Source organism: Seriola lalandi, unplaced genomic scaffold (genome assembly GCF_002814215.2).
Source record: "Seriola lalandi dorsalis isolate HSWRI2012SDOR001 ecotype SW California unplaced genomic scaffold, Sedor1 jcf7180002054678, whole genome shotgun sequence".
In the NCBI taxonomy this organism is placed as follows: Eukaryota; Metazoa; Chordata; class Actinopteri; order Carangiformes; family Carangidae; genus Seriola; species Seriola lalandi.
Window position 1 is genome coordinate 1,790,181 of NW_019525231.1, and position 16,581 is coordinate 1,806,761.

General features: G+C 40.6%; 1 protein-coding gene across 1 annotated transcript in view; it reads right to left on the minus strand.

The window, feature by feature from the left end:
- Positions 1-10,858: 10,858 nt before the first annotated feature.
- xylt1 (xylosyltransferase I) overlaps positions 10,859-16,581 on the minus strand; it is a 77,760-nt gene continuing 72,037 nt past the window's right edge. The window contains exon 11 of the mRNA XM_023422170.2: positions 10,859-14,161. Coding sequence (XP_023277938.1) covers positions 13,839-14,161 — 323 coding nt within the window. The 3' untranslated portion in view covers positions 10,859-13,838. The remainder of the gene's footprint in view (positions 14,162-16,581) is intronic.

Sequence of the window (16,581 nt, forward strand, 5' to 3'; positions counted from 1 at the left end):
ACATCCATAAACCTTTTCTCTGTTTTTTTTTTTTTTTTGGTCATGTCTGCTTGATGTGCAGCAGATCTCTGCAGACGTTTCCCATTCTTCTTCTCCATACATAAATTTATGAACACTGTGTATGAACTCACATTATTCTCAGCTGGGTATCCTCGCCTGTGGTCATGTTGTCTGTGAGAGTAAAAGCTCGTCTCTTCCTGCCCCTCTCCCGCTCACACGCACCTTGTACCAGCAGGTGTATAAGTGGAAGCTCGACGGATGCCTTCCCCCAGCGTCTCTGATCAATGTGCCATGTGGCCTTGGCCCTCTAGTCGCTCTTACCGTTCCTGGTGTTGTTAACCGTCCGATCGCTGATGTTTTCAGACACTTCCTCATGTAACACAGGCACAGACCTGTCACCCCTCATTGTTGCTCCCACAGCGTCTAGCACCAGGCCCTGCTGCATCTTCTGCTCTCTCACTCTATTTTTCACTGTCTGTGAGCTGTTATAATGAAATATTTAGCACCCACTCCAGCTCACAAGCATGCACTGTCTTTCTTCTGCCTGCCTGGAAATGTATTGGTTTGGCAGTGTAAGTTGAAGCTGTGCAGTGCGGAGGTGCTTCAAATCGGATTTGACTGTTAAGGATCATTTTCTCGTGTTCGGCGGATGTGCAGCATGATGGCCCTGAAAGATGATGTCATTATTTTGTCCACTGGAAAGAAGATAGGAGAGATAAGTGTCATTACCAGCCAGCTGGTGATCAGAGTCTATTTCGTTTAAATCTTTTGGTGGCTGGCGAACGTGGCTTCAGATGATAGTTTCCCCAACCCACGGTTTCAGATCGATTCTCATCTGAGCTTGAGTGTTTCACTGGCCCCTGCGTAGATTATTAAAAGTCACAAGGAAACAACATTTTCAGCTTTGTTGCTGAAGGGAGGAGAAACTGTTGCGAGGAGGAATTGTTCATAAAGGCATACCAGTGGGGTGGGACCATAACAAACATGCAAATAGAAAATCAATGAAGCTCATTGCATATTCAGTGTAGCTGATGAAAGAATACATGCATACCCTTGAGCTGTCACCAATTCTTCAAACTTTATACATTTCAGTCCCGAAGGATGCATCAATAACGGCCTTGGAAAAGGAACCAGAGTTTGGGGGTTTTTTTGGTGAAAAATGCAGCAGCGCTCCTCAATTAATAGTCAAATAAATCTGATTGGCAGCTTAATACATAATAATGTCAAGAAAGTTTATTTTTCATATTCCACAGCCTGGCGTTCCGTCCAGCGGATGCCATCGAGATACTCATTCAGCAAATCAGAAAGTTATGTCACACCACGATCCCGTCCCCACACGCAACACACTTCTTTTCTCATCCATTGTCAGCTCACTGACAAAAAATCCATAAAGTTTTTACGAATCCTGTCAGTCTGTTCACTGGCCTCTTTACTGGTAAACAGACTTAATTGCAGGTGTCACCACACAATTGCTACCTGTCGTGAAAGTATCTATCTAAGCTGTCTCTCTGTGCCTGGTCTTAAAATTACAATCACCATAAGTTCATGTGGCCCAGAGATGACAAATGGCCGTATTGATCCGACCAAATTCGAAACTGCCCTGTATTCTAAAAATATTGCATATTGCATGTTTTTTTTATTATTATATACAGACTAGCAGAAGACACACACACACACCTACACACATGATCTTTTCAGTGAGTGTATTCTTAGCTGTCCTCATTTCAAAACATCATGTGTGTTTGTATACGTGCATGTGGCGCTGTGTGCAGTAACATTAAATCTATAATATCAATCTAGGTAATGTTATAAATCTGGATTGTAGTCCAAAAGCAACATTGTTGAATCCCTGCAGCTAAATGTTGGCGACCCGAATCAGCTGTGTAATCGCTGACTTGGACACACCCCATTCCTCCCGCGAAACCAACGTTCACTTGCAACTGCCTGAGAGCTCAACTGAACTGACTGTTTCAGGAGGTGGTTCAGTTCAGTTTATTCAACCAAAAGATTCGTTCTTTTGAATGTAACGTTCGCGAATGACAACACTAAGAGCGATCAACTCCTTTTCACATGTTTGAAAACGCATGAAAATTCCCTCCAGCTCCCTGCACACGATTCTCCAACCTGAATGCCATCTGTTTTCAAGATGTCGAAGCACGACCGAAGGCTCGATTCACAGGTTCGTATAAACGTATATTATTTATAAGAAGAAGCTTTATGTGTACAAGTGGTAGTGTAACTCAGATTTACTGACATCTTTACTGACCCACAACATTAACGGTGCACAGCTGAGAAAAACACCAATGCAGGATACCACAGGAGAGGCAGTTCAAACAAACGTGCCTCCCTCAGATGGCTGGATGCTCAGCAGGAGCCAGAGGTGGGAATAAATAGTACAAAGCTAACGTAATCAATCCACTAATGGGGCTGAAAGCAGATCTTCAGACCACCACAAGTCCAGTGAGTCAGAGAGGTGGGGAAGAACTGAGGTACGCTTTGATGGAGTTGCCAGTAACTGTAATGATTTTTGAACTATTTCATTGTTTTGCACTTCATTTCCTTTCTTCATTTAGCTGCTGTGACTGCTGTACCTGTTTAAAGGGTCCATAATTTACTCTTACCTAGTGTTTCATTTGAAGATTTGATGTCCATAAGTAGATATATTTGTGGTTTTAAGTACCAAAAACCATCTCAGAATAGTTTTACATCTCTCACACACTTCTCTCTGGAGCTCTAGCAAGATCAGGGCATTTTGTGTTGGTCTCTGAGCCTCTCCTCTGATTGGCTTTCCTTGTTTTCTGAGGGACCCATGGCCAGGTCAAATAATTACGGTGGCCCTGAGAGCTCAACACACTGCAACTTAAGAAAACACATGCAAGATAAAACACCAGTAAATTCAGAAAAACATCTTCATCACCTGCTGCAAATAAACACAACCAAACTGAAAAAACACTCTTCAAATACTCAAGAAGTCAAAATCAAGAACAAAATCAAATACAAATTCCAAAATGCTCCCGAAGAAAAAATAAAGTTAAGCTGCTGGTCTCTGGCTGTGCAATGATAAATTGGCGTCTTGACATCCATCAGTTGTGCTGTGTTTCCTTGATCTTTCTGTCTCAATCTCAGCAACGAAATGACCAGTTGGTGTTGTCTTGTTAATAAAGTTACAAAAAAAAAGACAAGTTTTTATTTAATTTAATTTTTTTTAATTTTGCAGTGACAACAAAACAAACACATTAAACAGTAAAATAATGCTCCCTGTTGGTTTTCTCCTGTCTAATTTACCCTGTGGAGGAGTAGTAGTGGAGGGATAGCGTCACATCCTCCTTTTCCTCCTGTTCCTCCACCTCGTCTTTCTCCCTGTCCTCTTTGTCTTCTTCTTCTTCTCCTCCTTCTAAATGTGGCTCGGCTCTTTTCAGTCAGGTGAGGGTGTGAGAAGTCTCATGTTGTCCTTTTCATCATGAAGGTTGTCTAAGTCCTCCCCCTCATAACCTTCATCGACCTCCTCTTCTTCCTCCTGCTCCTCCTCCTCCTTCCTGCGTCTTGGCCGTGTGGACTTCTGACGCTGCTTGAACAGTGTGTAGGAGGACAGGGGCACTGGGCCGCCACACACCTGAACATATTACATTATGTTGTTGATGGCTGTCACCTGACTGAAGAATTCCAGTGTGTAAGTACTTTGTGCCTGTGCAAATGGCAACAGAGTCTCTTGAATCCTGATGATTATCCAGGACATGAGTACTTACTGGGCCATCACAGCAATTTTGTAATCAGTCAGTCACTGTCAATTATTGATATTCAATATGCATCTAATGGTGAAAAGGTAGACGTAGATCATCTCAAACAGGAGTGGGGTTGAGGAGCAGGATAAAAGCTGCACCTTTCTGAAGTGGAAGGTAAGAGTAGAAAATGTCCTGTGCTTTCTATCCAACATGAGTCTGGTTTGTCACGTGTCTTTGTTGGCAGCTACTTTCAAAGTAGCTGGTGTCCTCCCCCAATCTCCAGCTGAGGGTCCTGACTCAGGAGGTCGGTCCAGTCCAGATCATGAGAGAATGGCTATGACTTCACCTTATTGGCTCCTCCTAAGAAGTATGTCAATCAAACATTTATTTGTACTTCTTCACATCTTTGGCCCGGCTTAAGAGCTACACCTGAGACAGTCTCTTCACACCACCTCATGGCTGCACTAATATCTTCTTTTGTTACAAAAACACTCTTCTGCATGTGTGGAAACAACCTGGAATTCCCCGCGCTATTACTCCACAGGTTTTCCTCCAAGGAGTTTATGTGTCATACTGTGTTCATCCATGTGTCCATCACTTGTGACGCTGACACTCACCTGTACCCAGGCGCTTCACACAGATCTTTTTCAGGAGAAGGGTGATGAGGTCAGCTGGCATGGCATCTTCCCCTTGTTGCCAAAAGGGCTTAACTGGAAAAAGAAGCAGATATCACTCATCTGATCAAGTAATTAAAAAAATTCTCAATGCCACCAAAGACACGGGCAGAAGGGAAAGGCAGCAATCCTTTAGAAAAACATCATTAACATAGTGTAAAGATTAATATCACAAATCTTTAAGAAACAAGAAGAAGCGTTGGCTGTGTAACGACAGCAGAACTTACAAATAGCTCCTTTAAAAGAAGCCCCCGTTACAATAGCACCTCCTCACTGCGTGTTAGCTATCAGAATTGAACGTTGGCTGATCTGTCCTGCTGTTTACTGGATTTGGTGAAATTTACACTCCAGCCAAACCTGAGCTAGCATTAGGGATGCCAAACACATCTTTTAATCCCTTTTCTTTTTATACAGTCTATGGTTAATCCTCATCATAAAAGTCTGTTTTTTACTGTTACTCAAAGTGAAAACATGAAAAATACAAACAAGCATTTCTAAGTCTTACATCTGTCTTTTATTCATTTAGCTGTAAAGGTCATATTAAAGACCCGTATCCAAATCCTATAGGATTGTTGTTTTAAAATGAGTCAGCAGGAAACACTAAAACTGAATTGGAGATTACTTTTTCAACCAACTCATAAAGATAACATTAGCTTGAATAACTGCTATAGCTACAGCAGATAAAATCTATCAGTGACACTTGTCATATTGTTAAGGAGGCATCTTAAGGGGAGCAATGGAGGATTCACTTGCTGGGTTTTAGGTCTCGATGCAAGATGCCATAGCTGTGGATATACTCCACAGCCAAGACAGTCAACATACATCCAATGCCATGTCCACCAGAAGATGCTTGCTGTGGCAGGGTGGCACGATCGCCACCTACAAGGTCCTCTAAGTGTGTGTCAGATGTTTACTACCTAATCCGAAAAAAATGGAAAACAGTAAGTTTAATGCTGCACTTAATACAATAATATATATAATATAGTCTTAGTGTGAAAGCAAGCTATACTTACCTCCTACATATTCCATCAGGTCCATCTTTGTCTCGAACGAACAAAACATTGAGTCAACAAATAGATGTTATCAGTGATGGTGAGGATGGCACGCTCCACCAAGACCTGCTGGATATTTGATGTTTCGGTGAAGCTCTGCCGTTTGATCAGCTTCATGGCAAACGCCTGACTGGTCTCCCTGTGGTACATGAGGTTTACAGTCCTGGATAAAATACCAGAAACATGAGCAACTTCTTCAACTTGAATATCAGCTCCAATTTGAAAAGAAACTGTTCACTGACAAATTCTTAATGTAAGCACAAAAAAATATTCTACAACATCACATCCTCGTTTCATCTTCTTTCCTGCTTTGACCAGACTCTCTGCACTATCCAAAGAGTCAGTTTGAACACAAAGAGAGAAGTCTGTCTTTCTCACCCAAAGGCGCCACTGCTAACAGGCTTGACTGTGTCAAAGTCACTCTTCTCTGGTTTTCTCAGAGAACTGCAGGCTGTGCAGGTCTAAATCAGACCCATGAAAGACAGAGAATATGTTATGTAATAAATGAATATACACAATACAGAAAAGTATCATAAGGTAGGATTATATAAGGTGTGGGTGAAGCGAAGAGAAGCGGCCTGTTGTTTTGAGCTTGCCAGCCCTGTATTTTTCACTTCGTCTAATGGGTTTGAAAGGTTTTTATAGAGGACTGTGTTATACATTAGATTTAGGTTTGGCGACTTCCTTTAATCGCAAACAATACAACATGTCTGTATTATTTTTCAGTCCATAAAGATATAAGTCAATATATAGAAGAAAAATCTGTGTGGTTAATGAACAAAGTGTGCCCTTTTAGAATTATGATAAATTATAGGGAATTAGGGCAACCAATCAATCATCTCTATCTGAATTTGGGGATCAATATTATTTTATCTTATCTTTGTCTGTAATTATCTGTCTTATCTGTAAAGAGGACAGATTGCCATTCACTCACTATTTGATCTGATTTTGCTCCATTTTTTTAAATTATGGTCAATTACCAGTACTTAAAGATCTTTTTTTCAGTATTTCAAAGCAAATGAGCTGTGTTTTGACCTAGAGCACAAGAAAACCTAAAAGGAATGGGACGCAGGCAGAAAAAGCCATTTCCACAATGTAAAAAAACAAAACAAAAAAACTGCATGTTTCATGTACATTCTATTATGTCATGTAGGGATGTTTCCACAAGTGTCAACAGAAGAAAATCAACCAAATTATTGCTTGAATACGGGTTTTTACGATTCCTCATTTTCCGCCATGTCATTCAGTTCAAGCATAAGGTTGATACACACTCCTCTCTTCAGCATCTAGCGGGGATTATAGCCGAACTATCAAGAGTCTAAGTAACTGGAGGCAAAACTTATTTTCTGTACTCCAGGTACATCATAAACCCTTGAATATAAAAATGACTCATTGAAATCGGTTGAGAAATGTCAACATTTTATAGTGGTTTTTATCCAGAAAAACTGCAGCTCAGACAACTTTTGCTTTGTTCATAGCTGGGAGTAGCTGGGAGTTGATTGGTATTGAGGGGCACAGAGTGGGCCAAGAAAACATTCCCCACACCATTACACCACCGCCACCACCACCAGCCTGGACTGTTGACACAAGGCAGGTTGGGTCCATGGATTCATGCTGTTGATGCCAAATTCTGACCCGACCATCCGCTGCCTCAGCAGAAATCCAGACTCATCAGACCACGCTACGTTTTCCCAGTCTTCAGCTGTCCGGGTTTGGTGAGCCTGTGCCCGCTGCAGCCTCAGGTTTCTGTTCTTGGCTGACTGGAATGAAACGTGTTGTGTAGTTTGAGATGCTTCTTTCCATAAAAGGTGGCGTCGACTGTCCAGGAGCAAGTGATGTCATCAGGGCTAAGGAGACAGTTTTTGGGCTTATGCTGTTGTTGTTGATGAGCTGGTCAGTTCTGAAACCTAACCTGAAGGAGTGAGAATGGATTGGTAACAGGTCTATAAAAGATTTTTCTCACTTTGAGGTGTTGAGGTGGTGCCGGCCGGTTCGATTTCACCTCTCTTTCTCATACAGAGAAATGTGAAACTGACCATTATGTGTGGAAAAACTTTGTTAAAATTCTCTGGAGCTCCCACTGTCAACAAACAACATGAAAGGAGATCAAAATTATTCAAGTTCACTATGATCCATGCATAGGACCATATTATTGAAATATCCTTATATCTGCTTACAACTACATTATAGTGTGTGATTAACCATTTAGTAAATCTTGATATACTAAATGCTAAATAAGGGGATTTACAGTTCAGTGCTTCCAAGTTAGGTTTCAATTTATAAATTGTCAAAATCGCCAATAATTAAAATAATATGTGACAAAAGGAAGAGCCCGGATGGCAAATTTAGAGGCATTTTTTAGAAGCATTTGACTATTTTCTTATGAAATATGGCAGCAAGCGCTCATGAAATACAGCCACCAGTTGAATTTTATGTATTGTAATTGGACTGCACTTATATAGCGCGTTTTTAGTATTATTTACCAGTCAAAGAGCTTTACACTGCAACACACTATCACACACGCCCACACTATTTGGTGTTCAGTATCTTGCCCAACGACACGTCGACATGCGGACCGGAGGAGCCGGGAAGTGAACCATCGACTTTCCGATTAGTGAACAGTCCGCCGTACTTCCTGAGCCTCAGCCAGCCCGTAAAATCTGCACAAGCTGGAGAACAATAAAGATGTCTTCCTGCTCGTAGTTCAACGGTCACATGTGAATTGACTGAGCATGTACTTGTACATTTTTAGTGCACCGATGGTCTGGGTTTGGATTAACTAGTGATTGACTCTTCAAACATGCAAACATGGAAACGCATCAAAAATCCGCCATCTGTGTTTTGGCATGCGCTAGTGGCCAGATGGACACTTGATGGTTTCTTGGATTGACACTTGAATGTGAGCTTCTTGGTTAAATGGCCACAGGCTTTTCTGATCAAGTCTTCATTGTTTCCAAACGCAAAGTGGCTTTTCAAATTTTGGACATCAAACAGACCACAAGTCTGTAGTAGAATATAAAAACTATTGCAACACTGCAAGTCTCTGTTTCCTGTAAGTACATGCTTATAATACTTCACTGTAACGTTTAGCTTTATTTGTACAGGCTGCTGAGCCGTATACTTAAAAATGTGCTCAGTCATTTTCCTTTTCAGACATTGTTTCTTTTAAATGACATTCATCTAGTTTTTCATTTAAACCACAGGATTTTTTTGTTGTTGCAATATTACAGAAGAAATATTGCAATAAATGTTGTTTTTTGTCTGTGTTTGGGCCTTGGAAATAGAATTTGTAATTGTAGTGAGCTTTTGATATTTTGCATTCAGTTTACCCGGAGGATGCTGACTTGGTTTGAAGATGGGTTTGACTACAGAACAGTTTTGCCAGCTGGAATGTGAAATGTTGATGCTCAGTATCTCAGAACTGCAGGCGACACAGATAGAGGAAGAGGGATGAGAGGAGAAATCAATCATCGAGTATCTTTCTATTAGATGGTGAGTTTGTGACATTAAGTATAACCTATTGCTTATTACATAGGATTTAAGTGTATTAAATATTATTAAAAGGAAGAAGAGTGATGTACACATGCTATGTGTGAGTCTATTTGTCAGATGTATACATCTTCATATAGAAAGACAGAGAGACGATAGTATATAACCGTTGTGAGGCGTTACTTCAATGCCCTTACTGTTATGAATCCAAATCTCCCAAAATCTTCACACACACTGATAATTATAAGACCAAACAGAAAAGTCTGAAAGTACTCACTCACAAAGTAAACTTTATAAAATAAAGCTGGTGATAGATTTAGACTCATCCTTCAACCAATTTGGAGATAATCCTGTTTTTTTTTCTTTGTTATAAATAAATAAATCAGCATTTTATATTCACAAAAAATGACGTTTCAACAGCAAAATCTTTAAGGCTGATAGTATGGTGAGTAAAACCATACATCTCACATATGATCTGTATTATCATTTAATAAAGGTGCGTTATTGTGACTGTAAATGTATTCAGTGGTGACAAACATGCCTCCCCCTGCTCTCTATGTGCAGATGGCCGTGTTATAGTAGAGAGAGAGAGAGGCCTAATATCATTGTTATTACGATCTCTCTCTGTTTCAGAGGTGCTAATTAATAGAGCAGCATGTGTGTCGGCGAGCTAGTGTAAAAAGCTGAAAACGATCATCAGTGTAATGCCATTAATCCAAGTCATTTCCTCCCAACATCAGCTGCGTGGTTCACAGTTGTTCTCATCGTAGACGTAGTACCACTCGTCGTGCTGCAGGGGATCGCAGGCCGCACATTTCTCTTCACATCCACCTTAACCGACACACGTGCTGGAAAAAAACCTGCACGTTATGTTTTTTTTTTGCTTTCTCACTTAGTGACTCATGCACTTGCTTACTAAGGAATCACACACACATAAATGTATAGCAGGACTAATTGTGCTGCATGTTCTAAGTCTCTCTATGGGACAGTAGACAGGATCTGTTGGCACAGCGCTGCCTTGTGTGAGAGAGCCTCTGGGGCACACACACACACACACACACACACACACATCTACTCTATCTATTGACAGTTCTCTGCTTTTGTTATCAGATGCCACAAGCAGAGCGAGTGTAACGCCACTTCAAAGCTGTATTTATGAGTGCACAGTACGATTAGGATTGTCCTGTTTATAGGAAGCGATCATTCATTTGAAATGCTTTCACTTTCCCTGTAGCTGCACATTAAAGAGCTCTGTTAAGATGTGGGTGTTGGGTGAGAATCTCTGTGAGGACAATTGTTGAAGCTAATTCGGTGGAAAACATATGGGAGCAACTAGCTGTACCCACAGTTAACGATTCGACTGCCTCAGTTCGACTGAGGAAAATACTTAAGGCATGAAGTGATGGTTAAAGCCCCAAATGATTTCCAACTGTGAGGCGTATAGAGATCGGACTTCAGGGAACATCTCTCATGTGTCGAGTTTAATAGGAATGGCTTTAGGCCATAATCCTCTGTGGATTCATCACTCCAAGTCACCGGCTTCATGTTTAATGTAGGCATTTGATTAATTGTTAATATGAAAATGTTGATTGGTGCAGCTTTAATCTTTAGTCTTGTTTGTAAGCACTGGTATTTTGCGATCTATAAGACGCTAAAACCTAATTTCTGTACACTAGTAACACTACAGTATATATCAATTTAAATGATAAAATAAGATTAAAGTTTAATGAATAAAAATTTACTGTATTAAAAGCATCATATTACCCAGTTAAATGGACTTGGGCTATATTTGCAAAGCTACGTGTATTTAATAAGCAACAACAGTTACGGTGGACAGATGCTTCAGCAGGCTTAATGTTTTGTTATCAGCCACAACACACTCTCTAGTATATTACTGCCGTAGCAGAGAGTTCACATGAGATGTTTTCTAAAGAATTTTATTTCCAAAAAGCAGTCAGAGAAAAGTAAAACAAGCCAGTCAAGTACATCAAAACATATCCCCCAATGGGAAGAAAAAAAAACAACAACATAAAAGCTGATAAAGACAGAAGGCCTGATGATATATACAACAGCAGACATCTTTTTGGTGTTGCAGTACCAGTGAATCACGTGACAGACTCATGGTATTCTTCACATAATGTCAAAAGAAATAACAAAATAAGGGCTTTCTTTTAATGGACAGAGAAGGTTCTAAAAGTCAGCTAAGGCACACAGAGCCTCCCCGGAAAAAAATAACAGGGGAAACATAAGTCAGAGAAATTTGTGCAACAGTTGCTCAACAATACATTCCAGCAAGAACAACAACAATCTGGCATGTGATTTTCTCTGAGAGGCAAACAGGACAAGGTTGTTGTCCAAAAACACTGAAACAGGTTATGTACTTTGATCAATAAACACCATCGATTCACTCTTTGTGCCCAATTATTGACATTTTAAAAACTCTTAATAATTCAATGTCATTTTTACCACATCAGTATTTACATGTACGATACCTTTTAAACAACATTTCAATACAAAATACCTATGTACATCTTCTTCATTTGTTAATCATTTTGTTACAAAATAGGACTTTCACATTGAGTTACATTTACTTAATTCACCGTTTTCCAAAACTGTCATTGAACTTACATAATAATATGTATTGTGTGAAGTAATTATTCAGAGCACGGTGGCACTTTAAGTTAAAAGATGGCAGCAGAAGCCAGCCACTGGAAAAACAAATTGTCCTTTACAACCTAACCCCAGAAAAAGTGTAGATTTGAGAGGGAAGGAGTGACAGCAATTATAATAGACACATCCGACAGAGAGGCAAGGTGAACTTGACATTAATGACCAGTAATGTCTCTTAATTAGCCAGTGCAAAAACACTCACTTAGCTCGTGTGATGGCTAAACAATGTTGACAATCACAGCTTGAACTCCTAATTGGCTTCAGATGAAACGTATTTCAAAGTAAGACAAATATGCGACCGTACCTGTTGTTAAAGATGTGTTGTGGTACAGTCTCGGTGGAATTAACTCGTCTCAAATGTCCAGAGATTGTCTTGGTGGCAGGAAAGGTACTTCAAATGTAGATCAGAGTTGAAAAGGTGCCATAGACCCGATCTCATAAATTATGCATTTTGCAATCAAGACACAATATAATATTCACTTGAAATTGTACATTATTGTCACAGCATGAAGATCACTACCACTCACTATCATTCAGAAACTGACAGGAACCATAGAACACCAAAAAAGTACAGTTTCTCCTTCGATCCAGACGCTGTCCAATGTGTTCGCTTGTGAGGAGTGTTTTTGTTCACCTTCTCTGTTTGGTGAGGTTGTTAGGCAGCTGACCTCTGACCTCATAGGTCAGGGTGGCTTTCTCTTGTGATGCACTTGGCAAACAGCCATATAAGAAACCAAGACAGGAAGATCTTTTCAGACAGGACAACACTAACTAACACACAGGTGCGGGCCATAAAAAGGTACAGTATAAGTTTGGGGTGTTGGCCTTTGTAAATAAAGGCGGCTTTCTTTACAAAAAAATATTTATCATGCTGCCCAGGCAGCGTCGCAGTTATTTAGTCACTGACTAAAAATATCAGTATTAATATAAACTTATAAATAAATAGTGACTCATGGACTCACCCCCCCCCCCTCATTCACACAATTTTTGAGACTTTTTGTATAATTATGTACAACATAAAGTATCATTGAAATGACTGGAAAAAAAGTAAATAAAAAAAAAATGACAAGGGATGCAAGGATGAGAATTTTAAGGTCAGCTTGAGATAAACGTGTTTCAAGTTTGAGGCAGTTTGGTAAAAAAAAAAAAAACAAGATGGACAAAACAATTCTCTCTTTGTCCTCTGCCTGTCACAACATCTGGGGTTTTATTAAAGAAAACTACACTATGTCAATGTTAGGTCTTAAAATACTATTGTACAACAACCACAAATTAAGCATTTATGAATTTAGAACACTAATATGTCTACATTAAATTTCTATTATAATCCAAATAGTTGTAATTATGATGAGAAGGCCTCTGTATTTGCATTTCTCTTTTTTCTATATTTACGAAATGTGACTGCAGCAGATGGTGAGCCCAGCCACAACAGTTCCACATCCTGATCAGGGACTGAACTGAAGGAAGTTGTGCTGCGGTTACTTTTTTATTCTGCTGATTTACAAACTGAGTTATCTCACTGTCAGAAACTATCAGACTATCAGAAACTCAGAGCTTTGAAGTAATTGGCTTTAATAATGCTAAAATATCTGTTGTTGTTCAAAGTTTGGGGAATTTACTTTCAATGATGCTGCATTTGAGTCGTATCAAAATAATCTTTTCGACTGTTTGGGTTTATCTGAGCGTTCAGATATCATCTCATGTTGTTTATGCTGACATAAACCTAAAGGAGGCACATTTAACTCAGTATCAGGCGACCTCCTTAAATATGTCTTACAGCTAAGGCCTTATTGCAGCAGATCTTAGTCTGCTACCAGTGTCGACAATCCACTCCCATGACCTCTGTGCCCCGTGCAGGGCTTTAAAAGCTGACTTCATAACTCATTCAGCAGCAAAATAGATGCTCGAAAATTGCAACGTTTTGATCACAGTAAAACTCAGCCATGAGAAGAAAAATAAATACACTGTGAAACTGAAATAGCAAAGCCAGCATAATCCCCAACAAGGAAGAACCCCGTGGGAGGATCTGAAAATCATTCTCTGTGCTTTCTGTCCACACACCCTCACCAACCTCCCCAAAAAAAATTAACTTCTTCTTTTCTTTTCTTCTTCTCACGAGACAGAGGAAGAACATTTTCCTTTCCCCCGTCTGCAACAAACCCCTTAAATAAATACAAATCAACAGTGAATCTCCTGTGCCATGGCCTCCCGTCCAGCTGGAGGCTTCGCTGCTACCTGATGCGGCCGTCTGCGCGCGGTTTGCCCAGCTGGGATTTGGGATCCGGACTCAGGGAGCTCCAAGGGTTCTTGGAGCAGGCCTGCATGACAGGACAGGCAGTAGGGCCCATGGCGCAGACGTCGGCCGCCTCCCACAGCTCACCCACCAGGCTGTCTAACCAATGCTCGAGCTCCAGGCCGGTCAGTGCCGCGTTCCTCTTGGCCTGCTCCACGTAGCCCAGGCTGACAGGGATGTTGAGCACCGGGTTGAGGCCGTGGAAACTCTGCTCCATGTAGCTGTTCTTCGCTGGCCCGTTGTGCAGCTTCAGAGCATCCTCTGGAGAAATTTGGGAAGGAAGAAAGACAGAGCAGAGGAAGAGACAGATGATATGTGAGGAGTTGATAACCAGTGGTCAGACAGAGAGAGGGGGGGGGGGGGGGGGGGATAAAAAGAGTTGAAGGGAAAGGGAGAAAAGGGAAAAAAGGAGACATGGAAAAATATCAAAGCGGGGAACGTGGTTTGCTTGATTATTATCTGAAAAGCTTAAACTGCTTGCTAATTTGCCTGGATTGATTTATTTTTTTTTCACTGGACGCCCTAAATCCCTGTCTTTGATGTGGTATGTCAAGTCACTGCAATGCTGACTTTTTGGAAACAGTCAGAAATACTCAGACGCGCCCTCATTCTTTCTTCCTAGGACGGTCAAGCTCCGCAGGACGACAGAAAATATAGACACAACTTCTCCTTAAAACACCTTCTCCACCCTGAGCCCCAGTGAAGCTGTAAATTCCTCACAGCTCCTCTAACTGGGGCGCGAGCCATCCCTTCTAAGCGTGGCTGTGGAACACTAACTCCCTCACACCCAGATGTTTTCAGACATCAGCGCTTTTCATGCGCTGGTGACAGAAAGATGCAGTCAGACATGAGGTGCTCCAACAGGCAAGGCCATGTTCAACTCACGCCAGCTAGCTTTGCAGTGTGCGTTATGAAACCATGCAACATAGTTGTGCATGTGTTTGTGTATGCACGTGTCTGCTGCTGCCAGTGCTCGTGGAAGGCCACGCCATTAAGTTTTACTGGCAATGCATATAGGAGGGAAACCTGGTGCCAGACATGCCAGTAAATTATAGGCGGGTTGCTGGAACAGCAACGATGAAAGCACACATTACAACACGCACACATACACACACACACATTGACAGACACACATACACACACATACACACGCAGTAAGCCAAGCACACACAAGATTATTATATGACTCTTATATCCACTTAAAGACAAATAGGTTGATAATGTTATTTACAAATAATTATGGGGCCTTACATTGTAAAATATGCTAAATGTGTGGATTTTAATGGATTTTAACTTTACTTCATGTCAGCCATTTCTTATGATGTGTGAATTAAAGGCACAATCCCTGATCTACTTGAAAAACAATGGGTCGCCCCAGAAGCCAAAGAAACAACCTAAATCTAATAATCTAACAATTCTGATGCACATAAAGTGAAACTTTGGCCACAAGTTTCCAGATTTTCTGCTGAGGTATGCTATGTATTACCTTTGTTATAAAACAACTGAATTGTTTATCTGTGACATGCTAAAAAGTAGTGTTATTGTAGCCATTCCTTAAGTCAGTGAGCTGACTCTGTGATGTGAGTCACAATAATATCTATATCTACATTTTCATAATAACTAAATTTAGCTGATAATACTTCACCTCTGATCAAGTTTACACGTCCATATGATGTTCTTTTAATATAATACAAGACATAACATGAGTGAAATAATCAGTCAACACCATGACTGTGTATTTCCACTTTGGAACTGCAGTGAACCAATGACAGTCTCATAAAAACAGATTCAGACAGCCAGGGATTCATATGTCATATAACCTAAGGTCAACCTGTCAACCTGCAGGCAAAATAAACCCAAACACTTGGTTAGCACAACCACTAACACTGTGACAGCCACTGCCAGTTACAAGCTAACAAACAACATAAACAAATAAAAGATGCTAACTACACTAACGTCTCTGATATGTATGCGAGTTGCTGATTTTGGTCACAACAGTCTCCTCATCTGAGTCTGAGTCTCTCTGATGTTTCCTCTAACACTAACCATCTTGATACGCACTGCTCTTTCACCTGTCAACCTAGCGCACGCAGCCGCACAAGGCCTGATCCAGAATTTCTCAATGAAGAAGCTTCCAGACCCAATTTTCCATTTTTTTCTCACTTTTTTTTTATGCGGGAAAACCATATTTAACAAAATATTAATCATAGTCTGAGGTATTTCTACTTTTACTCACGTAAAAGAGTTGAGTGCGTCTTCACTTCTACCAGCAATAAAAAAAATTACAATGGCCAGGTTTGAGTTTGATAATGTTCAATGAATCACCAATGAAACAGTTAAACTTTAACAGTTTCATAAAAAACATTATGACCTTCATGAAGGTAGGATTTGAGCTGAGCTGCTGCATTTGGTTTAGATAGGTGCACCTATTAAACAGGCAAGTGAGTGTATCTGACACTGCTAATCGTATACCTGAGCTGCAACACTGCAGGGAAGACGGCTGAGTACAGGAAAAATGTGTCGGGGTGACACACAGTTAAATAAGTACCAGACAAGTTTCCCCAACCATACTTTTATAAGAGGCAAAAACATAATTACGTAATGCAAACAAACCTCAACAGCCATAAACTAGTGATTAATATTTAATTCACACTGTTCCCCCCCCCCCCCCCCCCCCCCCC